This window comes from Pogona vitticeps, chromosome 3 (genome assembly GCF_051106095.1).
Source record: "Pogona vitticeps strain Pit_001003342236 chromosome 3, PviZW2.1, whole genome shotgun sequence".
NCBI classification, from domain to species: domain Eukaryota; kingdom Metazoa; phylum Chordata; class Lepidosauria; order Squamata; family Agamidae; genus Pogona; species Pogona vitticeps.
Window position 1 is genome coordinate 243,665,965 of NC_135785.1, and position 17,421 is coordinate 243,683,385.

General features: G+C 38.9%; 1 protein-coding gene across 2 annotated transcripts; it reads left to right on the forward strand.

The window, feature by feature from the left end:
* The first annotated feature begins 62 nt into the window (after positions 1 to 62).
* LOC110083557 (gap junction beta-6 protein) lies at positions 63 to 15,249 on the forward strand. 2 transcript variants are annotated; one of them, XM_020802063.3, is made up of 2 exons: positions 63 to 293; positions 13,612 to 15,249. In XM_020802063.3, the coding sequence occupies exon 2, from the start codon at positions 13,634 to 13,636 to the stop codon at positions 14,423 to 14,425; it is 792 nt and encodes a 263-aa protein (XP_020657722.1). In that variant the 5' UTR covers positions 63 to 293; positions 13,612 to 13,633; the 3' UTR covers positions 14,426 to 15,249. The 2 variants fall into 2 exon arrangements, with proteins under 2 accessions (XP_020657722.1, XP_072849792.1); XM_072993691.2 differs by lacking the exon at positions 63 to 293 and adding an exon at positions 607 to 6,186.
* Positions 15,250 to 17,421: the final 2,172 nt, after the last annotated feature.

Genomic DNA, 17,421 nt, shown 5'->3' on the forward strand with positions numbered 1-17,421 from the left:
GGGCGGGAGCCCCAGAGGGGGCGCGGTTAAAAACCGCCGCCAACCAACAGAGAAGAATTTTTAATGCTCCGAGGAGGCAGAGAGGGAGACTCGGAGCCGTCGTCGCACCTGGAGTGGACGACCGCCGCCCACCGACACCAGGAGGAGCGCCGGCCACTTCAGGAGAGCGCGGGGCAGCCTGGCCCCGGCGGTGATCTGAGTCTGTTCCATTATTTTTTCCCGCCCTCTCATTCCATGGTGCGCTTGGCTTGGTGGGGCACTCAGGGGCTTTGATTTCCCTCAGACTCTGACAGGTGAGACGGCCCGCGCTTTCTCTTCTTGCCTCAGTTTGTGTGGCTCCCGCCCTGGGAAACGGGGAGACCTAGGGCAGCGCTACCCGGCCCGAAGCCTTTTCCAGCCCCAAAGGGAAAGGGACGGAGCTTCGCTTCTCCACGCCACTCCCCGACTTGAGTGGGGCCAAGGGTTTTTAAGACGCCGGAGCCGAGCGCTCGGCGCTCTCCCTTTGTTGCCTTGTCAGCGGATTTCTTATTTCTTCTCGGGGGTGAGGGTCCCAGGTTAGAGACGTGACATTTTCGTTCCTAGAAGGCCAAATCTGTGTAGAGGTCTGTCCTCCTAACCCTAAACAAGGGCAGCTTGAGCGAAGAAGCGCGCTCTCTACATGCGCAGAGACCTTTAAAATGTTTTACGAATTATTAGAGGATCGAAAACAGACTTGGGTGGAGGTTGAACCCATGTTTTAGGGACTGGGCTGGACTTTAGACGGAGCAGTGATTTTACAGGGCTCAGGTCGAGGAGGAGGTTTCAGTTGCCCAGGGAAAGGAGAGGAAGGGAGAGGGGAATGAATGAGGTAGCTAGAGGTACTTGTGGAGCTAGATCTCATGCTCAGATGGTCTGAGTCATCTGAAGGAAGGAAGGAAGATTTTTTTTTTGCTACACTCTGGATCTTTTTAGAAATAATGCAAAACTGTAATAATTATTTTAGGACAGCAGAACTGGAAGGGACCCTTTGGATCCAGACCCTCTCAAGGAGGCAGAGTGGGGAATGAAACTCCCAACCAGATACTGCACCTAAACCACTGGTCTATGTAACAGTTCTAGATGGAGCATGTCTTTATCCAACGGGAACTCTTTGTATGGAGGCTTTCCTAACTTTGTGAAAAAATAAAAAATTCTGGTTAGGAAAAAAAATCCCAGTGTAGTACATACACAGGACACACACCAAATTGTTCATGAAAACAGGATTTATGCATGAAAGTTTATGCAATGAGCTTACCTTACGTGGTAAGGAAAAGTGTTGTTTTCCTAACTAGGTTTTTCATTTGTGTCTTTTCTTTTTTAAATCCTCTATTAAAATCATTCCTAAATGTCTTTGGAAGCTAAATAATAATCTCCCACATGTTTCCTTTCCAGAATTTTTCCACTCCATTGTAATGATCAGTTGAATCTTAGTGGGATTTCTTTTGTTTATTTAGTAGTAAAGATTAGGCATAAAGAGGGCAGCATATCTGATTTTACTCTTCCAAAAAGTTGACTGGATTGTAATTGACTTGCACAACAGGTTTGGTAAACATGATAGTAAAAGAGATGGCATCTTGTAGAATCATGTCTTCAATTGGTCACTTTTCCTTTGTTTCATTTTCTTCTGATCCCTCATCTAGGTGATTATGCTGATAATCCCAGAGACAAATGGTGGGTTTATTAGTAACAGGGCCATTTTGTTAAGAGAAATCTGATTCCTCCTTTTGCCTTCTATCAGGTAATGGAAGTCAGAATGCCACATTCAAATTACCAAATCCAAGCCATAAAAACTGGGTTCTTAATCCCTACTGCTGATGTCTCTTGTAATACTAAAGACATGAATGTTTGTCTGCCTAGTCCTCAAATTATATTCCTGTTCATTTTGCCAAGAATGCACTTACACACCTCATAGCAGGTTAGATTACTAAACTTTAAAACATCTAATTTATTTTTTTACCACCTCATACAGAACAGGCACATTTTAATTATGGGTGGATTAATATTTCTGTTCTGCTCTCTGTTTGTACCTTAGAATTACAGTATCATAGAAGAGACCTTGAAGATAGTTTAGCCTGGACCCCTCACTCAGTGGAGTAAATTACACCAGATTTTGTTTCTGTACAGTGGTTACTGCTTCATTCCTATTTTGGCTTCATTATGTTTGTAAAAATGGTATTTGCTTCTCTCGGTTCATGCAAGTATGACTATCCTATATTCTAATGATGCTGAAGTTTTGATAAAATTAATATTTGTAAGCTTTGGGTCTTGGGAAGACAGAGATGCATATCACTCCACAATCACTACCTCACTAATTGGGTTTTGGCAGAACATTAGCCCTGATACAGGGAAGAAGCAAAAAGATGTAAGCATTTTTGACAGCTGATGTTTTATCAAAAATATTGTAAAAGGATCTGACTGCTGGATAGCTCAGTGATTTAGTTCCCTCTCTGAAGAGCCTGAAGTAGGGAGTTGAATTCCACACTGTGCCTCCTTGACAAGGGCTGGACACTATGATCCATAGAGTCCCTTGCAGTTCTGCAGTTCTTCTTCTTAAAGGAATGACAAATATAAATGAATTGTATTCCCTTTCCTTCTTCAAGGAGATTATAGCCTTTATCAAGCTGGCAGCTCTAACCATCCATTAAACAGCATCATATTACAGCCATCAACACTATAATATTTTTTATTTTTGTTTTTCTGTCCATTGTACTGTCCTTTTAAAAGAAGTTTTTGAAAGGGATCTGCTTCTGCATTCAAATTGCTTTGTTGAGTTGGAGTGGCTCGTAATGTATTATACTGTAGTGTTGAAACAACAGTAATTCATCTCACCTGACAGAGGCTGAAACTACATCTTATTTGCTACAATACGATTCACAGCCTGTGTTGGCTGAACTAAAAGAAAGTGATCTCTCTCTATATACTGTATATATCAAATAAAGTGGACTCTATATAGAGAGAGTCCCATACTATAACTACAGCAAAGTCTATGGTATTTGATAATGTAGTCACAGCCAGAGTTCTTGGCAAGGTCCATTTAATAAAGTTTGGAAAGACATATCCATTTCAATAGTCTACTGGTTTCCAGTATTCTATTCTTGGGCAAGGTACTGGAGTCTGTGGTGATTTTTCAGCTCCAGGAATTCATAGAGGAGATGACTTTTCTATATCCATTTCAGTCTTATTTCAAACCTGCATATAGCACAGAGTTGGCTTTGGTCTCCTTGCTAGATAATTTATGCAGGGAATGAGACATGATAAGTGTGTCCTTGTTAGTTCTGCTGGTCCTCTCAGTGGCTTTTAATATGATCAATCATCTGGGTTACCTCTCTGGGATGGGACCTGGGAGAGCTGTTTTAAAATGATTCCAGTATTTCCTGGAGGACAGTTTCAAAGGGTAGTGTTGAGGAACACCTGTTTTTCACTCTGGCACATAGCCTGTGAGATTTCTCAGGGTTCAGTCCTGTCCCCCATGTTATTTAACATATGCATGACACATCTGTCCAAAGTTTTGAGATTTGGTGTCATTGATATGCTAATGACACCCTTCTCTCTCTCACTCTCCCATTTTACTGCAAGGAGCTAAACCAGTGTCTGGTATCCATAAAGGATGGAATGAGAGCTAAAAAATTGAAGCTTAATTCATATAGGACAGTGAGGATGAACACTCAGGTTTTAGAACTACCTAAGAAGGTGTTTGCACAATTACAGTTAGTGTACCAGCTGTGCCCATTCCTGAAGATGTGTCATTTGGCTATGGTGACACATTTCTTAATTACGTCCTGCTTGATTATAATGTGCCGTAAATTGTGCTGCCTTTGAGGAATGTTTGGAAGCTTTAGTGGGTCCAAAATGCTGCAGTGAGACCAGGATTGGTTATAAGGAATATATAACTATATCAGTGTCACTGACTGCCAGTACATTTCTGGACCGAGTTCAAAGTGGACTGGGTCCAGAAATGCACTGGCAGTCAGCATTTGTACAAAACACTGGTAAAGCCACACCTGGGGTATTGAGTACAGTTCTCAAAAAAGACATAGTGGAACTGGAAAAGGTGCAGAAGAGAGCAACTAAAATGATTACTGGAATGGGGCACCTCCCTTATGAGGAAAGGTGCTTGGGGCTCTTTAGTCTAGAGAAAAGGCACCTGAGGGGGGCCATGATTGAGACATATAAAATTATGCAGGGGATGGATAAAGTGGATTGAGGGAAGCTCTTTTCCCTCTCACACAATACCAGAACTAGGGGACATCCACTCAAATGAAGTGTTGGGAGAGAGAGAACAGACAAAAGAAAATATTTCTTTACCCAGTGTGTTGTTAGTGTGTAGAACTCCTTGCCACAGGATGTGGTGATGGCATCTGGCCTAGATGCCTTTAAAAGGGGATTGGACAGATTTCTGGAGGAAAAGTCCATTGCAGGTTACAAGCCATGATGGGGATGTATAATCTCCAGGCTTAGAACAAAGGTACCTCCAACTGCCAGATGCAGGGGAAGGGGTATCAGGAGAGAGGTATCTAGTTGTCTTGTGTGCTCCCAGAGGCATCTGGTGGGCCACTGTGAGATACAGGAAGCTGGACTAGATGGGCCCTTGGCCTGATCCAGCAGGGCTCTTCTTATGTTCTTAAGTACTGGTTATATGATCAGGCTAAACAGAAAGTTTTAACAGGTCATGCTCTGCCTTTATGTTCTTCTTTACACTCCTTTTTAAGGCACATATGTATTTTGCTGTTTTGTTTCTAAATTGTTTTAAGTTTGCCTTTTAATATATGTTTCATAGCATTCAGAATATTTTAACTTGTACTGTTGTCCCATCTCCCCAACATCATTTATTTTGTAAGCCTCCTGGGGTCCCTGAATTGGGAGGAAGATGACATATAAATGAAATGAAATGTATAATAAAATAATTTAATAAATGAGGGTTAGAGTTAGGGTTACTTATTAATAAATAAAAGGAGTCTGGCAAGTTATTTCAGTCTGGATCCATGATGTCATTTTAATACTGATTCCACAAGTCTGAGAAGAGTATGTGGCAATGCAGTTGCATTTAATACCATAAAGAAATGTAATCTGACATCTTGGAAAATTTCTTCTGGTTAGTTTCAGCACCAGCAATAAGGAGTGTTTGTCCATGTTTCTCTTAGTTTCTGTATTTGGAATACAGAAGCTTCAGAGAATTGGTTGAACTATCTCAGCAAAAATAAAAACAATCAGATTTTATGCAAAATGTTCACTATTAAATGTTTATATTAAAATTTATGAGGCTTCCACTTTCCATTTCTTTTCACTAACATGTGTTCTACCTGATAGTTTACATCATAAGTTTTTGATACATAGACTTTAAGCATCAGTGGCAACTTGCACTGTGCTTTCATGTCTAGTTCCGTAATTAGTGTCAAATACATGAAACAGTTATGAAAATCTCCTTGTCTTATAGTTAATGCTAAGGTTCTGGCAAAAGTGTAGTCCTTCTGGCTGTATATGATAGACCTATTAAACCATACCACTGAGCAAAACTAATAAAGATAGTAGCAATTAAAGTTAATTTATGACACACCTGGACTGATTTTAAAAGACTCACACAGAAATGAAATAGATTTGCTTTTTTAAAGTTTTTACATTCTTCCCTAGCTGCTATTGCCAGTCTAGCATTGACTATGCCCCAACTCATTATAATTGATTAGAAAATGGAAAGTGTTCATATTTGGGGGACTAACTTCAGCGATAAATAATCCAGTTGCAGATTACTAACTAACCTTTCTCTGAGGTCTGCTAGAGTTATTCCTGAGCAAAAGAACTAGCTGCCCACCAGTTCTCTCTGAAAATGTCCCCACCACTTTTTCTTGCCATATATGGGAATAGAATATCCCTGTGTGAATGTGAGGCAGCCTAGAGAAAGAGTTTGAGCAGTGCAAAAACTTCTTTTTCTTAATATGTATAAATGCTGATTCCCGTTGCAATCCTGAGTAATGCTAGCTCCCTAAGTATTGTTTGGGAGCACACATTAGCTGAGATAACCTTTGTTTTTGTCTTGGGAGGTTAGCTTTTCCTTTTCTGACATTGGATCCACAGTACTGCTGCATGTTGACTACCACATATGGCATCCAAAGCACCATGACAGGTGACAAGGAAGGATGGGGGTTATAGCCGAACACATCTGGAGGGCACTAGGTAAAGAAAGACTGACTTAGAACAACAGTTATTGCTACATCTGGAATGTCATTAAGTTTCTGGTTAGATAAAGAGTTCTTAATAACTTACCGTATTTTTCCATGTATAAGATGATACTTTTGTCTAAAATCTTCAGGAAGTAAGGAGGGGGAAGGGATCAAAGCACTTTGATCCCTGCTATCTGCTTGCACTCTTTTCGCAAAAAGTGGAGGGGGAAAGCAGGAATCAAAGCCCTTTGATTATTACTGCTTTCCCCTTCCACTTTCTTGCAAGGAAAGTGCTTTCCCTCTCCACTTTCTTTGCAAGAAAGTGGAGGAGGAAAACAGGAATCATCAAAACGCTTTATTCCTGCTTTCCCCCTCCACATTCTTGCGAGGAAAGTGGAGGGGGAAAGAGGGTGGAAGGGGAAAGCAGGAATCATCAAAGTGCTTTGATGATACCTGGTTTCCCCCTCCACTTTCTTGTGAGGAAAGTGCAAGAAAGTAGAGGGGGGAAAGAAAAGGAGGGGGAAAGCAGGAATTGTCAAAGCATTCTGATGATCCCTGCCTCCACCCTCCACTTTCTTGCAAATAAATAAATTTTGGGTTAGAAAAGTGGAGAGGCATCGTATACATTTTTCTTATACCCAGAAAAATACCATATTTAGTATTCCCCCCAACACATACTAATAAAGGCTTGGTTCAATTACTTGTTACTTTTCCTATATTGTAGGTAGTTTCACATGCGCTATTTGTCCAAAGAATATTGGCTCCAGTTCTTTTAAGTCTTTTGTTTAGTTGCTAAGTCATGTCCGACTCTTCGTGATCCCATGGACCAGAGCATGCCAGGCCTTCCTGTCTTCCACTGCCTCCCGAAGTTGGGTCAAATTCATGCTGGTAGCTTCGGTGACACTGTCCAACCATCTCATGTTCTGTCGTCCCCTTCTCCTCTTGTCTTCATACTTTCCCAACATCAGAGTCTTTCCCAGGGAGTCTTCTCTTCTCATGAGATGGCCAAAGAACTGCAGTCTCAGCTTCAGGATCTGTCCTTCCAGTGAGCACTCAGGGTTGATTTCCTTCAAAATGGATAGGTTTGTTCTCTTTGCAGTCCAGGGGAGTCTCAAGAGTATCCTCCAGCACCACAATTCAAAAGCATAAATTCTTCGGTGGTCAGCCTTCTTTATGGTCCAGCTCTCACTTCCATACAACGCTACTGGAAAACCATAGCTTAGATTATGCGGACCTTTGTTGACAAGGTGATGTCTCTGCTTCTTATAGTGGACCAATGAAGCATTTTATATGTACTACATAATAGACTGTGTGTATAATAATCCCATATTTTCAGTTTCACGTACCATGTTAGTGCTGTCACAGAGTAGAGGTCATTTTCTGTACATTATTAGCATTGGCTGGGATCCACTATTAAACTATGCAGAGGGAATAGTAATGGTGGCCTGTAATGAAATGCAAAAGCTTCAGTGCCCAACTCCTTACAATTTTACCAAAACCCTTCCCTCTCTCATAGCATTCTGTGAGAGTAGTTGTTGGTGGCAATCAAAAAAAGGTAAGGAGATGGAATACCCATGGTATCATAGTATCATAGAATTGTGAAGCAGGGGTCATGTAGTCCAATTTCTTGTAGATGCAGGAAAGTTTAAGTACTTAGAGCTAGGAAACATATCTGGATCTTGGGAAAACTACCAGTTATCTTCTGATACCAAAAGATATTCTAATGAAACTGTTCAGCCACAGGGGATTACTACAGCCTTTTCCAATGCACCACACACTGAATATGTTAGACTACAACTCCCATTGATCCTAGCAAGCTGGGAAAGGATGATAAAAAGTGAATTCTAACATATTTAGAGGGCAGTATTTTAAGGGGGATTGCTGTAATATGAACTGTACACCTGTACAGTGCCAATAATAATAATAATTCAGTCTCTAGACATCATGGTGTTACAGAGTGCGCCCTCTGGATTAATGAGAATGGATTATCCATGCTGATATCTTATCTCTAGCACCTACAGATTTAAAACACTAATAAGTAGATTATTTAGCTTTGATTCTTGTTTAATTCTCTTTCTTTAAAAAGTAACTGTAGCTCTATTACAATTAACTGTCAGTGGAGTGTTTACAAATATATAGGCTATCATTAGACCATAAGAACACAAGAAGAGCCCTGCTGGATCAGGCCAAGGGCCCAGCTAGTCCAGCTTCCTGTATCTCACAGTGGCCCCACCAGATGCCTCTGGAAGCACATAAGATAACTAGATACCTGTCTCCTGATACCATTCCCTGCATCTGGCATTTTGAGGTACTAAAGAAATGTACAACTGGCTGGTTTAGCTCAGTGGTTTAGGTATCCGGCTGAAGAGCCAGAAATTGGGAGTTCATTTCCACACTGCCTTCTGGGAGAAGAATAAGCTTGATTGTCATAGGCAAACTGCACAGTACCAGGGTGCCACCAGAAGAAAGGAAAGGTAAACTACTATGGTGTATTCTATACCAAGAAAAACCCCAAAAGCGTCACCATCAGTTAGATTTGACTTAATAGCATGCAGAAAAAGTGGGGAAAAGAAAGCACAACTTGACCATGGAAGGTGAAGCTTCTGAATAACAGATGCTGCATGAGAAACCCTTTTGAAACACTGAAGGTTTAAAGGTAGTTTATTGTGTCACATGGAAATGCTGTCAGAGAAAAAAAATTAGGGCATGTGCAAGACCATGAATTTACTAAGGCCTTAATCAATTACAGTAAGAAATAATGACTAAGAACATATTTTATTTATTTATTTTATTATTTTATTTATTTTATTTATATCCCGCCTATCTGGTCGGATTAGGACCACTCTAGGTGCTAAAAATGCTAATTTTTAGAAAGAGTTTGATAGAACCAGTCATATAAACTGAATATACTTAGAAGTGAGCTCGGTTGATTGCAGTGGAATTGAATTCCATAAAAGCTTGCTGTCTTATACAATTATATAAATATTTATCTGAAAGTAAACCCCATCAAATTCAATGTGGCCTATTTCTAAGTAGATATGTATAGGACTGGACTGTCAGTATGTCTCTCACAGACAAACAGTGGGGCTGATCTGTGATGTGATAGACTGGAACAATATAAAATATAGAAATAAGAGTTAATATTTTACTTTCTAGTAAAATCCAAGAAGAGTTACATTCGCAGAATCTTGAGTCAGCAGTTTCTATCCCACAAGACTATAGTTTCAGTTGTGATGAGTCAACTTTAAATCAAAACAATGGTACTTTTAAAAAAATAGCCATTCAACCTCTGTTCATGCAGTTGCATTGAAAGCCATTGTTCCAGCTTGCGTATTCTTTTAGGACCATCATATTTTACTTGATTGTTCTCTCCATGTGAGCCATGCTTGAAGACCTACTAAGTTAAACTCAGCAGCAGTACTGTTGTTGCTGCATGGTGAAGTTATATGTAGTTGTGGGGAGAGTCATGCCCTCAACCATTAGTGCACAAGAACAATGTGTTCGATCTGTTACAGATGAAATCTGATGCATGCAGAGGGACATGTCTCTTCTTCAGTTAGTATTTTAGAATGCAGACTTAGCCAGATGTACCTGGATCACTGGATTTAGTTTAGATGAAGGGGGGCACTATTTGAGCTATACTTCAGGCAACAAAATGAGTACAGCACTGTATTTCAAGTCTCTCATATTGAATATGGAAATAAATCCTTGGGTCTCTGTTTTCTCTTAAAGTATACTATGCATAGTGCATACATTTAACAAAACAGAGAATACAGATCTGGAGTCAAGAACAATTTGTGAAATCTAAACTTCATACTATATATTTATATTTATATTAAAAAACTAGATGTTCCAATTATCCTGGCCTGTTTTGGTCTACATTGTGCTTAACAGAGTTGCTTGAGGTGCAGTCTATCATTTATCTACCACATCTCATGATCTAGGCCAATTTTACAGAAAGCCAGACTAGTTTCAGATGAAGGAGAAGTGAAAAATGGTCAAAAAATCAATAATTAAAAATATGCAGATAACCCCATCATACTGGCAGAAAGCAGCAATGATTTGAAACAAGTGTTAGGGAAAGTGAAGAAGAAAGTGCCAAAGTAGGACGGCACCTGAACATGAAGAAAACAAAAATCATGACTACAGAAAAAGTACACAAATGTTAACAATGAAAAAATTGAATTAGTGAGAAATGTTTTATACGTAGTGAGAGACTTTGTTTAGTCATCAGTCCAAATGGAGACTGCAGCCAGGAAATCTGAAGAAGATTGGGACTAGGAAGGGTAGCAATGAAAGAACTATCATCAGGTATAAGGATGTATCACTGGAGACCAGGACCAAGATCATCCATTATCATCACCATGTAAGGGTGTGAAAGCTGGACAGTTAAGAAAGCTGACAGGAAAAAAATTGATTCATTTGAAATGTGGTGCTGGAGAATAGCTTTGTGGATATCCTGGACTGCCAGAAAGACAAACAAGCAGCTCCTAGATCAAATCAAGCCTGAACTATCTGTGGATGCAAAAATGTTGGAACTGAGGTCCATCCTACTTGGGACACATAATGAGAAGACAAGATGCTCTGGAAAAGAGAATTATTCTGAGTAAGATGGAAGGCAGCAGGAAAAGAGGAAGACCAAATATGAGATGGATCAACTCCATTGACTTCCCTAAAGGAAATGTAGACTTGAGTCTGCAGGAGCTGAACAGGGTTGTTGAGGGCAGGACATTTTGGAGATTGCTTATTCATACAGTCACCATAAGTCAGAAGCGATTTGATGACTCATAACAGAAAAAGGCTAATCTTTCTCTTTAAAGGAAAACAAAAAGAACAATAAAATCTCTCTCCTGTCTCTTTCTCGTTGCTTTGCCTAAGCCACTTAACAATCTTGAGAAATGAAAAGCTTCCTTGTGGCTCAGCTATGGAGGGGAAGGGGGGGGAAGCTTTCCATTGCTTATAATTGTTTATCACTGACACACCACATCAGTGATGCTTTTTAAAGAAACCCATTCAAAGCATTGCTAATGTGTTAAAACAATTAAAAAGAAATTGAAAACTTTCTCTCCCTTCCCTCCACAGGTGAGTTTCATTTTTTAAGTCTGTTAAACAGCAGCATAAGCAAAGGGACAGCTTTAGTTCAGTCCCAGTGATTATGAATGCTCGAACTGAACCAAAATGTAGTGATCCTTCCCATACAAAAAAAAGGGGGGAGGACCTTAAAAGGTGTTGCTAGACATTGATGAGGGTGGGCTGATTTGCAATGGCATAAACTGTACAGTGTGTGTTCACCAGGAAAAAGAACAAACAAGCCCATCTTCAACCCAGATCAAACCTCAGGACAAATGATTATCTGATCACACCATTAATGAAGGATTCTTATACACCATAACGTTTCATGGGCATGCCAGTGTTTAATCAATATTTGCCTGTGTGAAACCTAGAGGGAGAACTATGTCTCCCAGCATGTGGAGACAGTCAATGGATATGTGAAAGACAGTCATAACTGATATTGGCTCTCTGATACCTCTTGTCTCTGTGTTTGAGAACACAATTTCCTTTATGTTTGCTGGAAAAGCATTGGTCAAAAGTTGATGTTTTTCTAGTAATATGTGAAATGTTATGTAGCTCTAAGCAAAATTCTGAGCTGTGCTTATATAGTCTACAAAGAACAGAGAGGCATTCTGACAAGTAATGAGGTCCCAAACCATTTAGGGCTTTGAATGTCAACAACAGCACCTTGAACTTGGCCTGCAACCACATCACGACTGATTAAATATGATTGTATTTTGATGTTCCTGATAACAGCCTGGCTGCTGTGTTTAGCACTTGTTCTAGCTTCCTAACCACCTTCAGGGGGAGTCCCACACAGAGAGCATCCCAACAGTATATCCTGAAGACTACCATTGTATGAACCAGTGTCATCAGGGAATTCCCCATGAGATAGGGACACAGGTGTGCTATCTATCTCAGTTGAAAGAAGGCAAACCCAGCCACAGCCAAGATAGTTGTGTCTTACTACTACACTTCAGCCGTTGCGTACTTCGGAGCACATTTTTAATTCATTTGTTCAGAAAGAGTCTTACATTCTTTCAAAAAGTTTCCGTTTCACAGACTGCTTAACTAGCCCCAATTATCTCAGATTTTGACTCTGTCTGGTTGTTTCCAATGCTAAAAAGAGCAGTTCTGTATTATTTTGAGTCAGCAGATCTGAAAATATTTTGTGCCTTTTTAAGCAAAAGGGTGTGACACACTGGTTTGCTTGCAAGTGGCAAGACTTGTTTCCTGCACAATTCTCATGACCTGAGTCAGCATTTTGAAATGTTATATGAATGACAATAACAGGGATGAAAATAAACTGCATCCCACATGTGATGTTAGACACCAACTCACCTGTGAACAAGATGCAGCTTAAATTAGTTTATCTTTATAAAGTGTATCTTTATTTGAACAAAACAGAGCAGGGGAACTCATGGCTCTCCAAATGGATTCCAACGGCTACCAGCGTAGCCAACACTTCCAAACAACTAAAGTTGTAATCTTGCAACTTTGGAGAGCATATTTTTAACATGCATATTTTTAAATGATATCATTAGTTGTGGCAAGAGGTAATTGTTAAAATCACCAGAGAGTTGGAGAGGATTTAACCCCCCCTCACTTGGGGAAAAACCTTCTCTGAAGGTGCTCTTTGCATTCTCCAGGTGAATTCCAGATATTGCTTCCTATACTGGCTGGAACATATGTTCTAATAATTAAATACTTTCACAAGCTGTTAGTTTTAAGAAGTGCACTGCCATAAAAAATTCTATGTGTGTTCTGTGCTGTCAAGTTGGAATCAACTTATAGTTACTCTAATAGGGCCTACAAGGTAAATGAGATATTTAAGGAGTGATTTTACCAGTTCCATTCCCTCAATGAGTTTTCATGGCCAAATGGGGATTAGAACTCTGTTCTTCAGAGTCATAGTCTGTCACCCTGTCTACTACACTACATTACACTACACTGGGAATTATTAAAAACTAGGGAAGTATTAAAAATGCTGAAAAAATGCTACAGATTTATTTTAAATAAATCTGTATTAACTGCCCAATGCTATGCAAAATGTCCAAACAAATTCAGTGGACATTAATTTCTTTGTGAGCTTGCACAGGCTTTCAGCCTTAATGTTATTTGATAACAACAAATACTATCTGAAAATCCTGAAGTAAAGTTATTCTGCATTTATAATACTTTCACATTTGGAATTTCACATTTAGACTCTTGCTGATTTTGATCATTCTTCAGTTTATATTTTCATCAGATATGTTGGGTGGCAAATTCTGGAACTTTTCAAAGCTCTTAATTCTTGTGGTGATGTCTGAGTAGCTTATTCATGGATCTTAACGTATCAAGTGGATGTATGTTTCATAGCATCTTTTTTTTCTTTTTGTCATAATAGGTCGAAAGGTTCAGACGATAACATGGACTGGGGAACACTGCAAGCTGTTTTAGGAGGGGTAAACAAACATTCCACCAGTATTGGAAAGATCTGGCTGACAGTCTTATTTATTTTCCGTATTATGATCCTTGTAGTTGCTGCAGAGGAAGTCTGGGGTGATGAGCAAGATGATTTTGTCTGCAATACTCTGCAACCAGGATGCAAAAATGTCTGCTATGATTATTTTTTCCCCATATCTCACATAAGACTTTGGGCCCTGCAACTCATCTTTGTCTCCACTCCTGCGCTCTTGGTGGCAATGCACGTTGCATACAGAAGGCATGAAAAGAAAAAGAAGTTCCAAAAGGGAGATAAAAGTTGTGAATATAAAGACATAGAAGAAATCAAGAGTCAGAGATTTCATATTGAGGGACCTTTATGGTGGACATACACTGTCAGTATCTTGTTCAGGCTCATCTTTGAAGCTTCTTTCATGTATGTGTTTTACTACATGTACAAGGGATATCACATGCCTCGTCTCCTAAAATGTAGTGTTTGGCCTTGTCCTAATGTAGTAGATTGTTTTGTTTCTCGGCCCACTGAAAAAACAGTCTTTACCATTTTCATGATTGCAGTGTCTGGTATTTGCATTCTATTAAATGTAACTGAGTTTTCTTATTTGCTACTGAAGTTCTGCACCAGGCGACCTAGAAGAACAAGAACCACAAAGAATCACTCCAACCATGAAAACAAAGAAGAAACTAAACAAAATGAAATGAATGAGCTTATATCCGATAGCTGCCAGAACACTGTAACAGGATTTCCAAAGAACTAAGGTGCCCACAAACCTTGCATGCATTTGCTGTAGAACTAATGAATGGGCACATTCATGTGTGCCCATGAAATTGATTAACTGAGCAATACTTCTGAGTGGATACACCTGAGTATTACTACATGTTGAAAGTATACATGTGTTATGTTTTCAAAAGGGCAACAGCAACACAAGAATAGTAAGAATAATGAGGATTAAAGAGAGTATATAATTTTATGCAGCTTCTTACCAAGTCAGCTCTGATTTTTTCAAGAGTTATAGTTATTAGTTTCTCCATTCTGAAACTGATCCTAGCCTTAAAAGGAAGGGATTCCTTCCAAATTAGATACTATTAGCATTATAAGATACTTTATCATTGTGGTAGCATTTTTGAATTGTGAGCTTGTATCTAAATTTAAGTATTTTTATAAAGACTGAGATTCCATGAATGAATGAGTAATAGTGCCTTCCTTTGTTAATATTATTATTCTCTTTAAAACAAGCATGGATGTAATGTATTCATTCTATTTACTGTTGGAAATGAATAATTTCTAAGTATATATCTTAATGGTGTAAATAATTTAACAAATATTCTACATGCTGCCACTTATAAAATTCTATGTGTTACAATTTATTAATGATATATTCATTTTTAATAAGATAGGTACATATATTTCATGCATTGTAGAAGATCTTAGAATATTTCTTGTTTTTTAAGTTTTTTAACTGTTGTCTAGAAATGGTAAGAAACAGGGTAATTGGTTTAAAATACTGTGAAGAAATTTATTTCAGTCAGCACAAGAAAATTTTTAATATGTCTTCCAAATAAATGAAAAATGCTTTGGTTTAGTATGTGCTTATTCATTTTTTTAAATTGTCAGTGAAGGGTTGAAATAACAATGTCTACATGTATTTTCTGAGACACCAAATAATAGAAAACTGAAATGTAGATTTGGTCAAGCTTGTTCCACAATGTTGCTCAATCCTCAAAAAATCCTACAGGGTGAAAATGTTCTGGCTCCACTTGAACGGCAAGGAAAGTAAAAACTACAACTGAATGGAAGAAGAACAAGTATCTTGGTTCATACAGCCAAATACTCATGTAAAGACCACAAACAGGACAAGAGCCACCATTTCTGCGGCACACATACTAATTATTTTATTTTATTTTTCCTGGCTGGTACATCGGTATATTGATAAAAGCATGTCATGAGGCGGGGATCACCAGTATTGCCACATGGATTTCCCTTGCCTAGGCAGCAGCTGCCATCTTTACTGCCAACTGTGTGCCATAGACAGTGGTCCAGTGTTCACTGTGTGCAGTGTGATTCTGCAGGAGCAGCCAGCACAACAGAGGACACTTTCCAAAACAGAAACCTTTCCTGATATATCGATGTATCAATCAATGTTATTTTTAAAATATCCAGATGTGAATCAAAAGGCTAAATTGCCCCTTGAACCAAGAGGAAAAAAAAATAAACTGGTACCATGGTATAGCTGGTAATGATGTTTCAAAAAGGTGGAAATAAATTGGTACAGCTAAAAGTTGTTTGGACATTCTCTGCAGTATATATACCATGTGATTCTAAGTCAGTACAACAGAGGTATGGAAAGTATCAGAAGAACTAGAGAATATTCTTCTCATGTGACCAGGACCTTAGTCTTACTCTTTCCTAAAATCTTATGTTCAGAGTGCAATTTTACTGCTGGTTCTAAACAACCAAATACAAATTATAAGGCATTTAAAGAGAGTGCTGGGGGATTGTGGCTTGTTGGGAGATTCTCTAGAATCTCTACATAACTTTTTGAAGTGTACCAACAAGTCATAAGTAAATTAGAGCTCAGAAAAGTTACTTTTCTGGACAACCATCTCAGATACTGGAAATCATAATCTAGAAAGGTAACTTTTCCAAATTCTTATCCCAAGGCATCTACTTTTTAATGTTTTTTTTTAGGTTCCCAAAATGAAAAGAATGTATTTGAAGTCAGCATGGGCAAGGAATAAATGCTGCTTGTACATTGCCCAGTGCCCTGAAGTACATGACATGAGCTTGAAAGTTATTCAAAGCTGACCTACTTCAGACATGCTGTGAACAAAGGATGCTGAAATAAGATTACACAACTTCTTCTAAAAGGCAAACAAGGAGTGTCCGAACCTAATGTGAAAGTAGTGTCTTTCCTTCAGTTTTGAATCATTGCCCATTTGGTCTAATTTATACCAGGAAGGAAACCAATATTTCTCAAATGATTTAATAGCAGAGAGATAGGCACAAATATAAAAACGAACCAGAAAATTCATCAAAAATCGCTGATTTATTGATTCAGGCTGGTTCAGGTTCATCCAAACCACAGAACCCAAACTTTTCAAAATTAACATCCTTACCTTGTCCTGCTGCCTCTGCCACTGCCATCCAGAGAGATAGCATCCTGTTCCCTTCCAGGAACCTGGACTGCTATCTCTGCTTCTGTGCAGGCACCACCTCTCAGCTAAGAGGCGGGCTCATGCACACAGGCAACCAACTGGCCCGCTGCTTAATTTTTTTTTATTATTTTAGTTGGCTTGTCAGCCCACCAGTGGGCTTCTGCACAGCTCCTTGCCATGACTGCAGAGGCTGCCACGCTCACTGATAGGCCAGCTAAGGAAAAAAAAAATCAATTTATTTTTATTTTAGCTAGCTTGTCAGCCCACCAGGGAACCTCTGTACAGCTTCCCGCCTCTCAGCTGACTGGCGGGGATGTCTGCAGAGGCTGCTGGGCTGGCTGACAGGCTGCCTAACTTAATAATAATAATAATAATAATAATAATAATAATAATAATAATAATAATAATAATAATAATAATAATAATAATAATAATAATAATAATATATTATTATTATTATTATTATTATTATTATTATTATTATTATTATTATTATTATTATTATTATTATTATTATTATTATTATTATTATTATTATTATTTTAGCAGGCTTGTTGGCCCACAAAGGGGGCTCCGCACAATTCCAGGCCTCTCAACT

Excerpts from the sequence above, each read along its gene's own strand:
- LOC110083557 (XM_020802063.3), top strand. The coding sequence starts at position 13,634 with ATGGACTGGGGAACACTGCAAGCTGTTTTAGGAGGGGTAAACAAACAT.